The following is an 18,953-nucleotide window of genomic DNA, read 5'->3' as shown; positions in this document are numbered from 1 at the left end:
GCAGTAAGAAACACACTTGGGGATAGTATGACGTTAACTAGTGCGCGTGTCCGGGCTTGCCACGACGGCAGGGACGCATAACAGTCTCGACGCGGAGACGCGGCGACAAGTTGATGAAAGGAGTTGCGCCGGTCGCACCAAAGGTCGGGCTCTAGGATGGTTGACCGGGCGACCGGAGCGCCCTAGCTCTGGCTTGGAGATAAAAGCAGGCGGTTCTGCGGCGCGGGCACACGGCTGCGGCGTTCTGGCCGGGCAGCTAGGCGTAGAACTCGGGCCCGTAGCCCGACTGCTCTCGTCCTGCGCACGGGCACAGACTCGCCGGCCTTGAGCAGCTGGCGGCACGCTCGGGTAGACTGGTGACACGCACAGTAACGGGTTGGCAGGAGGCCCCGGTCGGGTGAAGTCCTGGTGGCTCGGGTCCGGAACCCGACGGCGCGTCTTCAACTCCCGGTCCGGTGGCCGACCTTCTCCTGGCGTTGCTTCTTGGAACCCTCCCGGCGTCTCCCCCTTCTGCCAGCGCGCCTCGCCTTTTCTTCCGCACTGGCCGATTAGTTATTTTCCGATTGGCTGCCTGACGCCCCGTGGTCTGTCCTAATTGGTTGGCATTTTGCTCATATTTTATTTTCTTGCGCCGCGCGTTCACTTGCCGGACGCTCTTCGGCGTCGTCGTTTTCCTCCAGCACGGAATCGCCTCGGCGCGCGCACTACTTGTCGTCTGCTTCTGTCCGTCCCGACCACCGCACCATGTCGCGCACCACACACATCACACCGTTCCAGTGAACTTGCCAGTATCTAGCATCAACAAGTTCATAGACCAAACGGTCATGAAATTAGCCGGGGCAGCGGGCGCGGGCGAACGTATTAGTGCTCGTTTTCTGCTACTCACTGAAGATGGCAGTCCCGGCGACGTAGCAGAAATCTTCCTCGCGTCTGTGCTTGCTGCGTACCCGAGTTGTAGCCGATGGCTGTCTGCCGGTTCTAAGTTTCACGAGCCAAGCTTCACGCAGCTCCTTGTCCTGCGGCTACGTGTGAATAAGGCTGACACCGTGCTCCGTTGCGTACATCCGGCACTGCGGCACCGAGCAGTAGCCTACCATGCTGCACGCCTCCAAAGGAAGCCACTACCTATTATAGCACTTTCAAACGTTGTCAAGCAGACACCCAAAGCGGTAAAGCATCACCACTTAATCAGAACCGCAGCGCAGCTGGGACTTTAAACTTTTGTTTTCAGCTCGCTTCGGCGTTTCCGAAGCAGCCGACGCGGCCACTGTGTTCACTTGATCCCTCATGCCATGTCACGCCGACGGTGGCGCCAGCTTTTCCAGTGGTGGAGCTCGCCCCCAATACTGTGTGCCAGACTTGCGAGATGACGAGGACGCGCATGCCTCAGTGGAAACGCAAACAAGCATGCAGTCGGTTCGACGTTCGAATCTGCCCTCTAGGGGAGCGATGGGCGCTCGTATCGCAGCACGAAACTTGAGTTTGCCTCATCTATAAAGCGCGTGATTACAGCGCTGTAGCGTGTAGTGCTTACCGCCTTGTGCAGGTTGACAACGCCCTTCTGGACCTGGTTGCCGAACTCGCTCCAGATGAGGTCCAGGTGCTCGGCGAGCCAGTAGCCGATGCCTTCCTTGACGAAGATCTCGCGCAGACAGCAGCATCCGGATGCCAGCTCCCGGTCTGCGGCGCGCAGTACCTTCTGGAGCTCGCACTCCATGATCTCGCGGTGCACGATGGCCGTGCGGAGAAGGTGCACGTCCACCTGGGTCAGAAGCAAATGTTCTCAGCTTCGCCATTCGACAACGTCTCAAAAGGTTCTGTTGCAAGCTGTGCCTTAGTGGAAAACCCGCTTCGCTGCTCATTTTGCTTGTTTGAAACGCTGAACGAAATTTAGTAGTGCGCCGGATCCAGAAAAACAAGCCTATACACGGCGATGGTATGGTGCCATCGCAGTGAGTAAATGCTAAAAAATTGAATAATATTATAGATACGTTTGTAAGCTAATTGCATCAGAGAAGTTACATTGATTATAAGACTAAGAAGCATGCTTCCGGAACTGTAGTACGGCACCTTAAAATGAGTGCAATTCTGGCCAGGAGTCGCCAACCCAGATCCTAAAATTTCATAATACATTTTCAGTACAGCGTACACAGCAGGTAGTGCAACGTGCACTAGACTGCACACATCATTTGTAGAGACGCCAACGTACGTGCTCCATAGCATGGCTTGGATGCGAGGTACACCCGCCTCCAAGTTTCTGGATTATTCGATTCTTTTGTCGCAGTATGCTGCTGGAATTTGCTTTAGGCGTATCCGGAATACTTTGGCGAAAGGGCATTGGCGACGGATCAGAGTCATTTCCTAGGTATGTTCCTTATTTTGAGTGTCAGAAGCTTAACAAGAGAAGATCCATCTGTTGCCAAGTGACAGCAGGTATTTTGTTCACTTGAAGATCGTGTTTTCAATTCTGCAGAGCGACAGAAAATATTCTGCTAAATGAAGACTCCAATAAGTTGGAAGCTAAAAGTTTGCTTTCGTGAGACGAATATGATTGACGAATGTGATTTCATATACTATAATACTTCACAAATGCGTCAGTGCTGTCACTAATCTGCCTTAACGTTGAGGAATAGCCTCTTCACATATGCATGAGTGCCGCGTTTAGACGTAGAGATGTTTCGCATTTCCGCCTCCAGATGACAGAGTTTGCTACTTCGTTTGTTGAAACTGTTCTTCTGCCTAGGCTAGATATGTAAAATCAGCTTTCTGTCAACTGTGTGAGACGTCATACCGGAGCTGAGCGTGGTCAGACTGTTTCAGATGCAGCAGATGTTTTAAGAAATTTAAGCTACTCGCCAACTCGTTGTCCGCCGATTGTTTCTGAACAGTTACCATTGGCGTTTCGCTAGTTTGAAGTTTTTTCGCAGTGCGCTGGAGACGCATAGCGCAGCACCGGCGTTGCTTCGTACGCGACTGTCATTTAGCGCACCGGGCGCAGGCGCAAGGTACGCACCTCTCTCAGCGACATAAGCCACTGGTCCGAAGCTCCGTCGTACTTCTGGTACAGGGCGAGGAAGTTCCCCGCCACGTGGCGCTGGGTGATCCACCAGACCTCGCGCATGCGCAGCAGCAGGGGCAGCAGCTCGTGCGCTAGGAAGTCTGGTCGTGACGGTGCACTGCTTTGGTGGTTCTCGAGGTGGGAGAGGACTTCGCTCGCGTTAGTCGACACTTGCTCCCCCACGCGCTGCCAGACCCGAGTCACCGCCTGCAGCGCAGTGGAGCAACGAAAAGCGCTTATTGCAAAGAACGTATTGGAGGCTCGCAGGTTTGTTGGCACGAACACCTGATCTTAAAGGTCAATACGGGGCGCAACGTAACATAAAAATGAACGACTTTGGCACTAGTTGTGACCACCCTGGGGAACTTAAATGTTCCGCGCCCCCGCACCTTCCGAACAGGTCACCTGCCGGCTCTTTTGTATCTGTCCATCGGTTCATTCATCCATTCACTGATATATTCATCCATCCTGTCGGAATCAATCAATCAATCAACGAATCAATCAATGAATCAATGAATAAATGCATGAATGAATGAATGAATAAATCATCAGTGAGAGCTGGGCACGACCGAAACTCTACTAGAAAGAGCGAGAACGAAAACGCTACTCATTGACCTACACTCCAGTGTAGGCTTAACGGCCGTGCAGGACACGTACAGTCTCGAAATAAGCAGACTGTTTTTGCTAGCCTTACCCAGAGGAATCTCATTCACGGTTGCAAACGTGCCTTAGTGAAATCGTGAAGCTTCCCCTGCCGCTTCCAACCGAGTTCCGCGGAGCCCCTGTCGGTGAGTTCCTTGAGCACGTCGAGTATGTTGTGCAGGTTTCCTTTCCAGTAGGTCTCGAACACGGCCTGTGCGTGGAGCACGTAATCGCGGTGCGAGCAGAGAGGCTCGTGGTCGCCGACCGACTCGAGCGAGCCCGAGGTGCCTGCCGGGTCCAGCTGGAGCGGCTCGCCATGCTGGGCGCCCGCCCTGCGAGACAACAAAATGCGATGGTTCGCCACCGATGGCAGATTGCTAGAGTCGAAGGGGCTCTGCAGTACCTCGGCTCACACATCTTCGCCCTCATATCACAACGACATTGGTATGCCTAGTACTCTGCGAATAATTATGTTTGAGACGAGTGCGAATCGAATAGTGCGAGAAGCGAATCCAATTCAATGTCGAATATATCTCGAATAGTTGTTCAATAATGACCATCAAGTTTACATATGAAACGACATTTACATCTGAGTAATAATGAACGTAGCAAGCGTCTGATTAAAGCGCACGTTATGTAACGCTGTTAATTAAACTGTAGCAGGGTAGCTAGCTGGGGGAGTCGGTACAGCTGCACTATTATTACTTGCAGCGCGCACTAACAAGGACGAAGTTGAGAGACGAAGCACGAGCGCTGACGCACGACTTAAAGTTTATTGTATCTAAACAGCCATATAAAAACTACACTCGCTTTACACAAGGAAAGATGTGTTTTAGAAGCATCTAATCGTTAAAATTATCATTTTTTTGCTTTAGTGCCCGCCTTTTTTGTTTCGCTTTTGGTTGAGGGAATTTATGGTGCGCGGGTGTACGCATGTGTGAGTGTTCCTATTTATATGGCTGTTTAGATAAAATCAACCTTTAGTCGTGAGTACGCGCTTGTGTTTCGTCTCTCTTCTTCGTCCTTGTTATTAGGGCGCGCTATAAGTAATAATTGTTTATTAAAAACACAAATGGAGCATTAGAAACGAAAGACATCGCCGCCCAAGCGCTCCATACAGATGGTTAACCAGTGAAGCTGAAACATGGAGCCCCGGTGTTTATCACGGGGTTATTTTCGACGGTTCATTAAACGACGGCTTGGCAGGCTGCCGGATCTTCGGTATGCAACTGCTGCTTGCACTCCGCTGCACGAGCCTGTTCTTGTGCCTAGGCTGCAGCATCGGCCCGGCGTAGGCGAGCCCGATCCTGCTCGTGACGTTGCGGATCGAAAGCTGCCTACTCCTCGGGAGTGCGTAAGACGCGTGGCCTACCCATTCCGGAGCTGGAGAGAAAATGCTGCGCGCGCGCTCGGCAGCGACTGAGCACGTCTGGCGCATGCAATCACTCGCCTTTCTCTTTTTTTCTTCGCGCATGCGCATGAAGTTGCGCCAGAGGAGTTTTCGGTGTACAGGCGACAGACGGACGGAAGGACGGACGAATCGGCTAGATATATAGAGCTTCGCTGTAATAAGCAGTTCGTTCATATAGATTGGACTTCTCGGAGACTGCGAATGATCGTTGTAACTTGTACATACGGTAAGGCATGGCTCCCTTGAGTAACGTAGCCTTCTCCACTATATAAAGTCTCCGGTTTTATGCCTATACTACGGCCCGTGGGGATAAAATTTGTCATACGTAAGCTTCAATTATATGTTTGATCGCGCACAGAAGATGGTTTAGAATAGTGGAAAACTATTCGTGAAATACTCGCATTTAAAAAATTTAAATTCGAATCCCCTGTTCGAGTCAAGCACAGAATCGAATCGAATAGGACATTATTCGATTCGTTGTTTGAGAGTTTAGAAGATAAGCGCAATAGCTATATGTGTTCCTGACCATTTCGTAATGAAATCATCAGGAATGCGGCTTATGCCAATTATTTGCAGTACATGAAATGCCCATGAATTATGAGAACAAGGGTTGGGCCAAGTCCCCTTACAAGAGCCCATGTTTGTTCTTTCCTAAATTGCAATGGCTGGAGTCTTTTGTTCTGCAGGTTGTTCATGAGTGGCCTTTATTAATGACATGTTCACTATTAGGATTGGGCAGGGACTGTTAATACGAGGCGTTAAGTCAGCCTGATTTTTGGATCGATTGGAACGTTCACCTGATTTTGCTTGAAATCACTTCAGTGCATGCTTACGCAATACAGGCAGTGGACAGATTGTATGCATACCGTCAATCTTTTGATGTTGTCTTTCTCAGTGGTGAGTATTACGTTCGGTTGACTGCAAACTTATGGTTCGTTAAAGGTCATGAAGCATTGCGTAAGAAGGGTCGAAAGCTTTTGGAACATAATATTGGGGATGTATTTCATCATATCTGGAGTGTATTTCACAGATATAGTTAGAACAGTGGCTCTTATATCTCGGTAGGCGGTGACGTGGTCGTTTTGGTATAGTGTAATATTCATTCTAAAATTCCTTCGGTACTCTTCGCATTTATTCGTAAAGGATGACGACTTTCGCTGTTTTCATTTATTGCCTATGAGTTGTTTTTTGGCTGCACCTAACTTTTAGAATTGCCTGTAGCCGATAGAACAAGTATAACCCTTGATCTGAATTACGAATGGATATGTCACGTTCCGCTTGCCGTTCAGTTTCAAAAGTGCAGCCAATTAGAAATAAGCCGATAAGCAAGTTAGTTTTCTGACAGGCAGCTTCAGACAAGTATAAAATGACTGCACGCTTAGTTTTAGTGTGCCGCTAAACATCGAATGCACGCTATTAGCTCAGTATGCAAAACGTCGCCGTTCTTCTCGCCTCGGTGTATGCGCAATTGAAAAGTCTTGTCACGGAATCGAGAAAGAGCCTAGCGCGCGTGAATGCCTGTCAGAGTGCGCCAAGGTGTCACTTCGGGGGCCCGCACGGTCTCTTGGGAGGAGTGCTGGCGTACCCTTTGTCGAAATGGGCCTTGTCCCGGGACTCTTTCAGCGGCGAGGCTGCGAAAACAGGCGAAGTGAGGCATCAAATACGAGGTCAGGCATCGCAACAGCGTCATCTAACACGACCAATAGGTGGTGTCGAAATCAACGCCCCAGCAATTGTTGCCTCTTGGTAAAAGAAATAGATATCTAAGACTATGCTTTTGGAGAGTCCATATGCCAGAAGTGGTTGCGGAGCCGGAACAACGTCACAACTACCATGTTTTCGATAACGCCTATAACGAATAGAGAGAGCGCACTCTTGCGCGCGCCTCCGGGTCTTATGGTTTGAACGATTAGACGCATAAAACGCAGACACAAGACGAGTAAAAAGAACACAAACAGATTGTGTATTCGTCATCATGTGTCCGTTCATTTTATATGGCTAACATTTCAAATCAGGCAACCTTACTGGATTCGATCAGCTTTCTTTCATTCCATGTCATGTACACTCTGACACATACACGTTCGATGAATCTTCAATAAACACCGCGGATCAAACTCCGCTCAGATGTACGCACTACACGGTAGGTTAGAGCATGCTTGTTGCTGCTTTGTTTGGTCGAACTTGAAACATTCAATGCAGATTGGCTAAGTTCAAACGGCTGGCGGGACATGATTGATTTGTTCACTTTGTTGATGGTGCTTAATATCGCAAAGCCACACATTAACTGTGAGATACGCCATAACGAAGGGCTCTCGATTAATTGAGGTCCACAAAGAGCGACGTAAGTGAGCGTTATAGCATTTTGGCACCATCGGAATGCGGTCGACGCGGAGCTATGAATCCAATCCATAGCTTCGTGCTCTTCAAATCGACATGATCCCTGCGCTGAAGTGGAAAGTGAACGTCGACATGGACTGTGATAAAATTGTGAAAAAGAAGACACTATGTACGTGCAAAGTAAAACGGATTCAACACGAGATGCAAGATACGTGAACCAACCACCATAGAAAAACCCCTAACGATGAACATCAAAGGAGAAAAGCCTTGACGACAAGCGTGCATTCCAGGCTGCAGCTTGAAGTTTTCTGGCTAACGGGGAAGACGTGTTTGGGTCAAATGCGTTTTGCATATGTGCGTTGCTGCTGTGGAGCACCTCCTGGTTGTCCAGTCCCGCATCTTCGGTATTGTAATCTGTGACCACCGTGATTAACATGAATGGGAAGTGGTGATACGGTGAAAATGCCAACGTCAGGGATGTACAAGACACGACTTCACCATTATAAATTCATGATGGACCACTGAACCATGTGTTCATAACAGCGATTACAAGCTAAGTGAATTCTTCTGACAAGCAGAAAGCAAAACATTTGGCACAGAGGCATAATCGGATATGGGCCGCATTTATTAATAATTCCTAAAGCGTTCTTAAGAGAAGGTGTGAACAGCACCTCAATGACGGACCTGTTCTGCAGAATCCCGCAAAGTAGAGGAAGTGTCATGAAAGGGAAAGCTGTCACCCACCTGAATGTAGCACAAAGCTACAAAGAAATTCCATACAAGTTTTTCAGTAAAACGAAAGAAAAAAGAATTCCTCCTCGTCCACGATTCGAACACGGGAACAACGCCTTCACAGAGCTGTCGCTGTAATATCTGAACTAACCATGAGGCTAAGGGGTCGTAGCGCGAAGGTGATTTACTTGACAATCCGAAGCACAGGGAAGCCTTAATAAGGCAAAAGAACACTGAATTTTTGCCTCAACTGTGAAGCTTTCTTTTTGAGAAACCTGTATGGGTTTCCTTTGTAGGTTCGTGCTACATTCGGGTGCGTGACAGTTTTGTCTTTCATGAGACTTCCTTCACCTTGCGGGATTCAGCAGAAGTGACTTGCCATATTCAATGTCGCTATGCTTTGAGTTGTCCAATTATTCGCTCCCACACTGAGATCTACTAGCCTGCTGGTTATCTCCGGTGGTAGAGCAACCACCCCGGAAAGGCGTTGGTCCCTGGTTTGAACTCAGGATCGAGACTTCACCGAGAAGCTTCCGTTCTGAGAAACCCGTAGGGGTTTCCTGCGCACCTTCGTGCAGCATTCGTGTGGGTGACAGTTTCCCTTTCACAATGATCAAAGAGCGGGCGAAGAGAAGTTATTTTCCGAGTATTCTGTGGTCTGAACAAGAGGCAGAAGGAAGAACCTGCGGTCAATTCTAGGTACAGACATTAAAACCTTATCTGCGAGTACACCACTGGCTAAAAACCCGGATGTATCGTGTAAATCTAAATAAACAGACTTCCGTGGCGATTGCGTTTGTAAGTAGGATTTCAGAAGATTTAAATTTTCTATAAGTGCGCAATCACTTCGGTTATTCTGATATCTTTGACACATTAAACTCAGTTTTGCTGTGAGATGACGAGGCGACGTAGCATAACGATGTAAATATTCTCGAAATAAAGCGTTTTTTTCCCTGTCGACGATGCAAATACCTTGGCAAGCGTCGCAAATGTTCTTCGTTCATTAGCAGCCCCTCGTAAATTTGGCTCTAGCTCGACATTTGTAATTAACTTCTGATGAATACAATCATTCCGGCAATGGCAGTTCAAAGGCGATACATATTTGTCTCAAGGTGCTATTGATTACTTGGAAGCAAGAAAGCTACTGGTGAAACAACTACTGGTGAAAGCAAACAACAATGGAAAGGTTAATAAGTGGTACCTGTTGAAATGCGCGTTCAACATAGAGCAAAAAACTTGCATGCACATATGGCACACGTCACGTGTCTGATGAACATATAGGAGGTTCATTTCACTTGTTAGTTGAAACTCTCGCTTTGGGTCCCCTGCGCATTTAACATATGTGGGTATTTCGCGCTAGTAAACAGGCATTTCACAATAAAAAAATGCCGTTTTTCCACCTGGATTCGGAAAATCAGAGCTCACGGCTTCGATACGTGGCCATGTTGGCCACGCTACTACAAAGGGAAATGCGAAAACAACTGCGTGCTTACACTGTGGACTATGTTAAACAAGTGGCACGGAGAGAGGCGTGATGTCACAAGTGTCCTTCAGCACGTTTATATTTATGTCCCAGTTTGCAGTTTTTTCTCGAATACTAGAATTCTGCGTGTATTGAAACATTTTAGTGGTTTGGGAGCGCAGATTGCACAAGAAGCCATTAATTGTTGGCGCTAGAAGCTGTCAGCAAAGCCAGCTATCTGAAAGTTTCACATCCGAGAAAGGCGCTAGAATTTTAATAATAGCCTGCGAGTGTATAATTGGTATTCCACCCTTAATTTGCATTAAGCTGAGTTCTTGTTTAAGCTTGCTTCAGCAGGTACCCTTATATACAACCAAAGCTTTGGAACTCCTCCTGTATATTTTGTTGCTATGTTTATTCATATAACTAAATTAACAAAATGCTTCTTCCCTCGCATTTGCTGAGAACAGATCGTTCCACCATTGCTTGACATTATGGTAGAAATCGTCCTGTCGGATCATAAGCTTGCTTTTTTTTTCTGTTTACAGATAATGCATTTTGTCGTATGCCCGAAGGTTAGCAATACAAGTGCGCAGCTTCTGAACTCTGAGCCGATAACGCAAGCATTATCTTTAATTTTCTTTACGTATATTGAGTCCGACGGATGACGTTTGATATGTGAATTTGCGCGCAAAGGTATTATTTTGACTGCGGAATAGACTTGCGGCAACTCGAAAAAAAGAAAAAGCAAGCAACAACCCGAGCTCATGGATAACACAAAATTGTATTGGTAAAGTGTTGCGTTCGCATCCCGGCGTGTGTGCGTCACACGTGCCGTATGCTATCTGTATGCAGGGATGAACTGATCACGTGCGCTGCGCATGCGGCTTATAGACCTGCGCACGTCCTGCGGTGAAGTGTGTGTGTTGTTCCCAGGCTGCCGGTTGGTCCGAAAAGTACGTCTCGGTTCTGAAGAGACATCACAAAGTAAAAAAACCAGCCGAGTGAGAAATAAGTTAGGAAAGTATCAGAATAAACTTCCAGCCTTCGGTACTCTATTGCACGCTAAGTTGACTGTTGCCAAAAGGAGATTATTACGCCGTTACAATAACTCATTTTATTATGAGTGATCGCCACCGCTTTTCGCGCCACCTGTCGCTGGACACCGGAGGTCCAATGATGCACTTGGGAGTGATGTGTCGAACTGCTCGCGCATGGCGACCTCTTTTACGGAATTGTTTTTAACAACTGTTTTCGCCGATGCTTCTGCACATGGTGTCTCATCCTCCACACTAACGTCTGCGAACGCTGCACCAGTTCCCGACACACAAGTGTCACATCAACGCATCGTAGCTCTTTTTGTAAAATATAAATGATAAAAAAATTGATCGCCCTTCCACTACTATGAAGAGGGGTGCAAGCGTAACCCGGGACCCGCGGCTCTTCCTCGTCGTAACGCCTCGGTTTCGCGCTCGCTCGCGGCGAGGTCAGCACGTCGACGACGAGCCCTTTCTCGAGCACGAGTTTCTTCGTACGGCAATGCCGAAGAGAGTGAGGCTTCGCTTGAGTATATTTGCCGAGGCAGCATGCCAAACGCCCTTCCTACGCAAGTATGCGGAATGGGAGGCCCGCTATCCGGAGGTCATATGCCTCGGTAACACAAAAACGGGCCCCGAATGTCTGATTTAAAGTCTATTCCCATGGACTAATCTATAGATATCTATAAATACATAAATCTAAAATAAATATTGGGAGCTATGGGCCAATTTCACTGGCGTGTATGTAGAGGGAACTGTTTGAACATATAATTTCAAAATAAACTACGCCTATCTCAAAGACGACCGTGTACCGTACATCGGGTATACATTAAAAATAACCCAAGGTGACGGAATTAATCCGCGGTCGCCCACTACGGCGAGCCTCGGAACAAGAACGCGGTTCCAGCACGTAAAACCCCCTGGATTCATGTTGTATACACTTCGAAGCGTGTTCAACGCGAAGCTTCCGCTCAAGCCGCCCCAACGCGCTCACCGTTGGCGTCAAGGTGTCCTTCAGCGTGCGGGCTGCCTCCCGAACGCCTGCGGCAGAGCCTGCGCGCCGTGCTCAGCACGATCGAGTTGGCGCGTGCCTCGCTCTTCTTCCTCGCCGAGGAACGCAGCAGGCAGTCGCCCACCGCCGACAGCGGGTCCGAGGCGCGCCGTTGGGGCGCAGCAGGCTCCTCCATGACGTTCTCTGCGATGCACACAGCCGCGCGTCTGAGGATAGGGCGAACCAGACGCAATCAAACACTCCGGAAAACCAATGAGCAGAGACACCTTGCTTCTATTGGGCAGGGTTGCAGGCGGATGGTGAACATTGTCACGCCCGTTTGGCCTGCTTCAGAAAGTGTTTGGCAATGTTGGAGTAACGTTCTGCACTACAATTTTTCCGAAGAAACAATGTTTCGCGCAAGGAAACAAAACAATGTCCAGCCAAGTGTCGACGCCAAAAAAGGCCACGTCGATCTACGCTCAAATGGTTCGACGAATAAATGATGAGTGTATATCTCTGTGCCTTTTTCATGGTTAGTATTCACGTATTTCGTATTCTAGCGTCGTATTTCACGCGCAATGACGTCGGCGCCCACAGATCCCCTTGGCAGGCCTGCAACGTAGCAGAAGGTTGTTGCTCCGGCAGCCTCTGTGTTGTGCGACTCTGTTCCGCTCGCTGGTTGGTGTCCTGCCGCTCTACGCGAATTCGGACGAGTTCGGACGAGTTCGGACCTGGCCGGCACGTGCTCTGGCGAGGCGAGCTACAAGCGCGGCGGCACTCCCGTCGAGCGCTTGCGTTTTCTCTCTTCAGCGACGACAGGTGTCCGGCGACGCAGTGGCATGTTGCCGCTACCAACTCCTCGTACGCCGACGCACAATCAAGGAGGTTCAAAACGCTTTGCTAGAGTGGAGGTGACGTCTCAAATGTGCAGCCGCACTAAGCCATAGGAACGAAAAAGACGTCTGCGAATAGCGCGGATTATGATATCAGAGCTTCTTTTTGGGCGACTTGGTTCATCTTGAAACATATGGGCAACAGCGCAAACAGACGACCACAACAAGCGAGACGCGTATAAACGAGCGGGGATTACACAACGCGCTTTTTTACTATTCCGTTCCATTTACGATGATTCATTTTGCCGCACAGATTTTGTTCTATGTCTTTCTGTCACTGGTTTCAGAGGAAAGCATAAACGGTTTGTGACATTTTATGGTACATCACCATCATCATCATCATCAGCCTGGTCACGCCCACTGCAGGGCAAAGGCCTCTCCCATACTTCTCCAAGAACCCCGGTCATGTACTAATTGTGGCCATGTCGTCCCCGCAAACTCCTTACTCTCATCCGCCCACCTAACTTTCTGCCACCTCCTGCTACGCTTCCCTTCCCTTGGAATCCAGTCCGTAACACTTAATGACCATCGGTTATCTTCCCTCCTCATTACATGTCCTGCCCATGCCCATTTCTTTTTTTTATTTTAACTAAGATGTCATTAACTCGTGTTTGTTCCCTCACCCAATCTGCTCTTTTCTTATCCCTTAACGTTACACCCATCATTCTTCTTTCCATAGCTAGTTGCATCGTCCTCAATTTAAGTAGAACCCTTTTCGTAAGCCTCCAGGTTTCTGCCCCGTACGTCAGTACTGGTAAGACACAGCTATTATACAGTTTTCTCTTGAGGAATAATGGCAACCTGCTGTTCATGATCTGAGAATGCCTGCCAAACGCACCCCAGCCCATTCTTATTCTTCTGATTACTTCCGTCTCATGATCCGGATCCGCCGTCACTACCTGCCCTAAGTAGATGTATTCCCTTACCACTTCCAGTGGCTCGCTACCTATTGTAAATTGCTGTTCTCTTCGGAGACTGTTAAACATTACTTTAGTTTTCTGCAGATTAATTTTTAGACCCACTCTTCTGCTTTGTCTCTCCAGGTCAGTGAGCATGCATTGCAGTGTGTCCCCTGAGTTACTAAGCAAGGCAATATCATAAGCGAATCGCAAGTTACTAAGGTATTCGCCAATAACTTTTATCCCCAATTCTTCCCAATCCAGGTCTCTGAATACCTCCTGTAAACACGCTGTGAATAGCATTGGAGAGATCGTATCTCCCTGCCTGACACCTTTCTTTATTGGGATTTTGTTGCTTTCTTTATGGAGGATTACGGTGGCGGTGGAGCCGCTATAGATATCTTTCAGTATTTTTACATACGGCTCATCTACACCGTGATTCCGTAATGCCTCCGTGACTGCTGAGGTTTCGACAGATATATGTATATGTATATGTATAAGGGTTGGTTATATTCCGCACATTTCTCCATCACCTGACTGATAGTGTGAATATGGTCTATTGTTGAGTAGCCTTTACGGAATCCTGCCTGGTCCTTTGGTTGACGGAAGTCTAAGGTGTTCCTGAATCTATATGCAATTACTTTAGTAAATACTTTGTAGGCAACGGACAGTAAGCTGATCGGTCTATAATTTTTCAAGTCTTTGGCGTCCCCTTTCTTATAGATTAAGATTGTGTTAGCGTTCTTCCAAGATTCCGGTACGCTCGAGGTCATGAGGCATTGCGTACACAGGGTAGCAAGTTTCTCTAGAACAATCTGCCCACCATCCTTCAACAAATCTGGTGTTACCTGATCCTCCCCGGCTGCGTTCCCTCTTTGCATAGCTCCCAAGGCTTTCTTTACTTCTTCCGGCGTTACCTATGGGATTTCGAATTCCTCTAGACTATTCTCTTCCGTTATCGTCGTGGGTGCCACTGGTGCTGTATAAATCTCTATAGAACTCGTCAGCCACTTGAACTATCTCATCCATATTAGTAATGATATTGCCGGCTTTGTCCCTTAACGCTTACATCTGATTCTTGCCAATTGCTAGTTTCTTCTTCACTGCTTTTAGGCTTGCTCCGTTCCTGAGAGCATGTTCAATTCTATCCATATTATACTTCCTTATGTCAGCTGTCTTACCCTTGTTGATTAACTTCGAAAGTTCTGCCAGTTCTATTCTAGCTGTAGGGTTAGAGGCTTTCATACATTGGCGTTTCTTGATCAGATCTTTCGTCTCCTGCGATAGCTTACTGGTATCCTGTCTAACGGAGTTACCACCGACTTCTATGGCACACTCCTTCATGATGCCCACAAGATTGTCGTTCATTGCTTCAACACTAAGCTCCTCTTCCTGAGTTAAAGCCGAATACCTGTTCTATAGCTTGATCTGGAATTCTTCTAGTTTCCCTCTTACCGCTAACTCATTGGTCGGCTTCTTAAGTACCAGTTTCTTCTGTACCCTCCTCAAGTCTAGGCTAATTCGAGTTCTTACCATCCTGTGGTCACTGCAGCGCACCTTGCCGAGCACGTCCACATCTTGTATGATGCCAGGGTTAGCGCAGAGTATGAGGTCTATTTCTAGTCTCGCCGTTCGGGCTCCTCCACGTCCACTTTCGGCTATCCCGCTTGCGGAAGAAGGTATTCATTATCCGCATATTATTCTGTTCCGCAAACTCTACTAATAACTCTCCCCTGCTATTCCTTGTGCCTATGCCGTATTCCCCCACTGCCTTGTCTCCAGCCTGCTTCTTGCCTACCTTGGCATTGAAGTCGCCCATCAGTATAGTGTATTGTGTTTTCCCTCTACCCATCGCCGATTCCACGTCTTCATAGAAGCTTTCGACTTCCTGGTCATCATGGCTGGATGTAGGGGCGTAGACCTGTACAACCTTTATTTTGTACTTATTAAGTTTCACAACAAGACCTGCCACCCTCTCGTTAATGCCATAGAATTCCTGTATGTTACCAGTTATATTCTTATTAATCAGGAATGCGACTCCTAGTTCTCGTCTCCCCGCTAAGCCCTGGTAGCACAGGACGTGCCCGCTTTTTAGCACTGTATATGCTTCTTTAGGCCTCCTAACTTCACTGAGCCCTATTATATCCCATTTACTGCCTTCCAGTTCCTCCGATAGCACTGCTAGACTCGCCTCACTAGATGACGTTCTAGCGTTAAACGTTGCCAGGTTCATATTCCAATGACGGCCTGTCCGGAGCCAGGGATTCTTAGCACCCTCTGCTGCGTCGCAGGTCTGACCGCCGTTTTATGGTACGCATCATAATAATTAGGTAACTAAAGTAAAAATTTTGGCCAGAAACCACGAGCTTTTATTTTCTGATTAGGCTGACAATAGCTTAGCAAAATGAATTAATCTACGAGCGGATTTCTGCTTTTTGCGACCGCTTTCACGGTAGCAGCATAGGCAAACTTTGGCTTCACCTGTGTGGATAAGAAACTGCGGGGTCCCCACTTCAGCGTTTTATTTCAACTCCCCTCGCTTACAAAGCCGCGCCAGGACACCGACAAGGCCGACATTTTCGCGACCGCGCGTGCTCAAGGACGACAGCGCGGATGCGCACGGCCTTCTGCAAGCCCCGATCCTGCCACGGCACCCTCTTCCTTGAGCCGTGCGTACATCGAGCCCTGGTGGGATCAGTGGCTGTGCATGTCCACTAACCCGCTGCTCTCGCAAAGCAGGTGTTCACTGAGACAACCATCCTGACGCTTCTCCGCGCTTCGGTGACCACCGCTCCTTCGTGTATGCCAGTTGCGTGCGCATCATGGCACCACGCAAACGATGACCCTGTGGCGATTACGACGCATCGCATATAATATCAAATACCGCCACTAAACCGGCAGTATCGCCCTCGCTGTTCCTGGTACTCGGACAAGCCAAACAAGCACCATCGGCATCGACAGCCGCCTTCACGGGAGCTCTAAATCCACCGCATCTGCGCGGCTCGTTTTGAGGGCTTAGCGGCTGTGCCTCTAGCATGTCCACTAACCCACTGCTCTTCGCCATGCAGGTTGGTCCACCACGCAGTTTATTTGCTAACAGAACGAGCAATTACTTCTTGGTGCAGCTGCCGAGCCCCCAGTGTTTGTTTTCAATGGCGTGTGAGTGCTTTGCTGTTGCGCGTTTCCTGTTGCTGCATTCAGGCGATATTGAGCTGAATCCTGGACCCGATACAGTGGCAGTCTTAGAGGAGCTAAAGAAATTATCTTCTGGGCAGTGCAAACTTCTCTCGGAAGTTCATCAGCTTCTAGCAACTAATAACGCCCTGACCGAGCTCAGTAGACGTCTAACAAGCATTGAAACAAACTGCCAGAAAATTGAGCCGAGGCAGCAGCTCGGAACCGTGTAAACCGACACCGCTGAGACGGTCCGGTTTTTAGCTTTGAAACTCGCCTTGATGGTGCCGATAACCGCTCTCGGCGCAATAACTTGACCTTTTATGGCATTACGGATACTTCGGCTTCGGCTGTGTTCCCACCAGTTAAATGTTTCCCTAGAGACAAGAGAAATCAAGCGAGCGCATCGCCTTGGTCGATACATTCCTGGTCGTAACCAGCCCATCATTGTCAAACTTTCTTTCTTTAAAACAAAAGAAGCCATCTTGTCAAATGGCGGCAAGCTTAAAAACACATCGTTCAGCATGGGTGAGGATTTTTCTGAGGCGGTACAGAACGCCCGAAAACATAGTCACTTTTGCACGAATCAATCAGTTCCTTTTTCTCTTCGCTTTAAAATATTATTCATAGGTTCAAAGCGCTACATTTTTGATAGAGCATCCCAATCCGTGAAAGAACGTTTTACGTGCCAAAACCACTTTATGATTATGAGGCACGCCGTAGTGGAGGACTCCGGAAATTTCGACCACCTGGGGTTCTTTAACGTGCACCTAAATCTAAGCACACGGGTGTTTTTCGCATTTCGTCCGTGAAAGAACTGTAGCTACCGCGTTGTCACCAGCATTCGTCTCGACGTGCTCTTTCTGCCCCCGAGAATCTTTTCAATCTTTGTTGTTTTTACTAACATAAGAAGCTTTCTTACGAAAAGAGAACAAGTATCACATCTAGTACCTTCGTCTGACAGTGATCTACCTATACTAAGTGAAACATGGTTTACCAACGATGTCGCTGACGGTGAATTTCTTAGTGAACTACCGAATTTCGATGTTTTCCGTAAAGATAGGCAGGATACTCGGGGCGGTGGCGTTGTATCGCAGTAAAAAAACATCTAATGCGCTCCACAGTCCATGTGGCCACTGCCCTAGAAATTCTATGGCTTATCATTCGCGCTAATCCACAGCTACTACTTCCTGGCATCTGTTATTGTCCCTCCAACAGTAATCCTGACTTCCCCCGCAATCTTAATAACAACATGAACCATTTAACAAAAAAATTCCAGAACGCTTGCATCTTGCTTTTTGGGGATTTCAATTACCCACATATCAATTGACCAAATTATTCTAGCACAGTTACTAGCATGACAGGAGCTAGAGAATTCTTAGATATTTGCCTTAATTTTAACCTGATAACAGAGCCAACGCGTGCAACTCATGGCACTGCTAACGTCCTAGACCTCATACTAACCACTCATTCTGAAAGCATGTCCTCCATTAGCTACCAACGTGAAATGAGTGATCACAAATTAATCCATGCTGTATTCTCATTTTCACCTATAGTACGTCCTTCGGATCAGAAAACAATGCGCCTGTACGAAAAAGGGAATTACACCACGATAAACAACGAACTAGTCGCATTCTATCAATCAAGTTAGGTTTTTAAAATTGCTCGATTCAAGAAAACTGTTTACCGTTCTGACTAACCTCGTTGCACAGTTTCTACCAACCATCTTACTTCGCTCTAATCCCAATAAACCATGGTTCACGAACGCATTAAAACTGGAAAACAAAAAGAAACGTCTATTTCGCTCCGCTAAACTGAGGCCCAGCCTTAGCTCCTGGGAAAAATACTACGTATTTGAACGTGCCTATTTGATAGCTATCCGGCAACAGAAGCACTCATTTTTCATTCAGACCTAACCCGCATGCTCAGCAGTAACCAGAAAAAGAAATTTTGGCAGGTAATCAATCCCCAGCCATCCCCTGGTGTCAGAATTTCGAAAGCTGGTGAAATTTTACCTGATATTGACTGTGCCAAACTGTTTAACAATGCCTTTTCGTCTGTTTTCACTACCGAACCACACGTGCCTCTTCCTGTTTTCCCGGTTGCTGTCATGCCTCCAATGCCGGATATTATTTTTTGACCAGATGCAATATCCACACTCATTGATAATCACAAATTATCCTCATCAGCCGGTGTTGACGATATCACCTGAAAGCTTTTAAAAAAACACGAACCGCATCTCTGCTATGTATTTAACCCTGCTGTATTCCCAATCACTATGATCAGGCACGCTCCCTAACGAGTGGAAGAAGAT

At 47.7% G+C, this 18,953-nt stretch overlaps 1 protein-coding gene across 1 annotated transcript in view; it reads right to left on the bottom strand.

Annotated features, from left to right (window-relative positions):
• LOC126535946 (uncharacterized) overlaps positions 1-18,953 on the bottom strand; it is a 298,760-nt gene that overhangs the window by 141,370 nt on the left and 138,437 nt on the right. Inside the window, exons 2-6 of the mRNA XM_055073140.2 lie at positions 11,674-11,874; positions 6,697-6,742; positions 3,786-4,032; positions 3,014-3,265; positions 1,535-1,762 (exon numbers count right to left, since the gene is read on the bottom strand). Of these exons, the coding sequence (XP_054929115.1) occupies positions 1,535-1,762; positions 3,014-3,265; positions 3,786-4,032; positions 6,697-6,742; positions 11,674-11,874 (974 nt within the window). The remainder of the gene's footprint in view (positions 1-1,534; positions 1,763-3,013; positions 3,266-3,785; positions 4,033-6,696; positions 6,743-11,673; positions 11,875-18,953) is intronic.

Source organism: Dermacentor andersoni, chromosome 3 (genome assembly GCF_023375885.2).
Source record: "Dermacentor andersoni chromosome 3, qqDerAnde1_hic_scaffold, whole genome shotgun sequence".
Lineage (NCBI taxonomy): Eukaryota > Metazoa > Arthropoda > Arachnida > Ixodida > Ixodidae > Dermacentor > Dermacentor andersoni.
The sequence above is the reverse complement of the archived record's forward strand: the minus strand, read 5'-3'. Positions and strand labels throughout refer to the sequence as shown.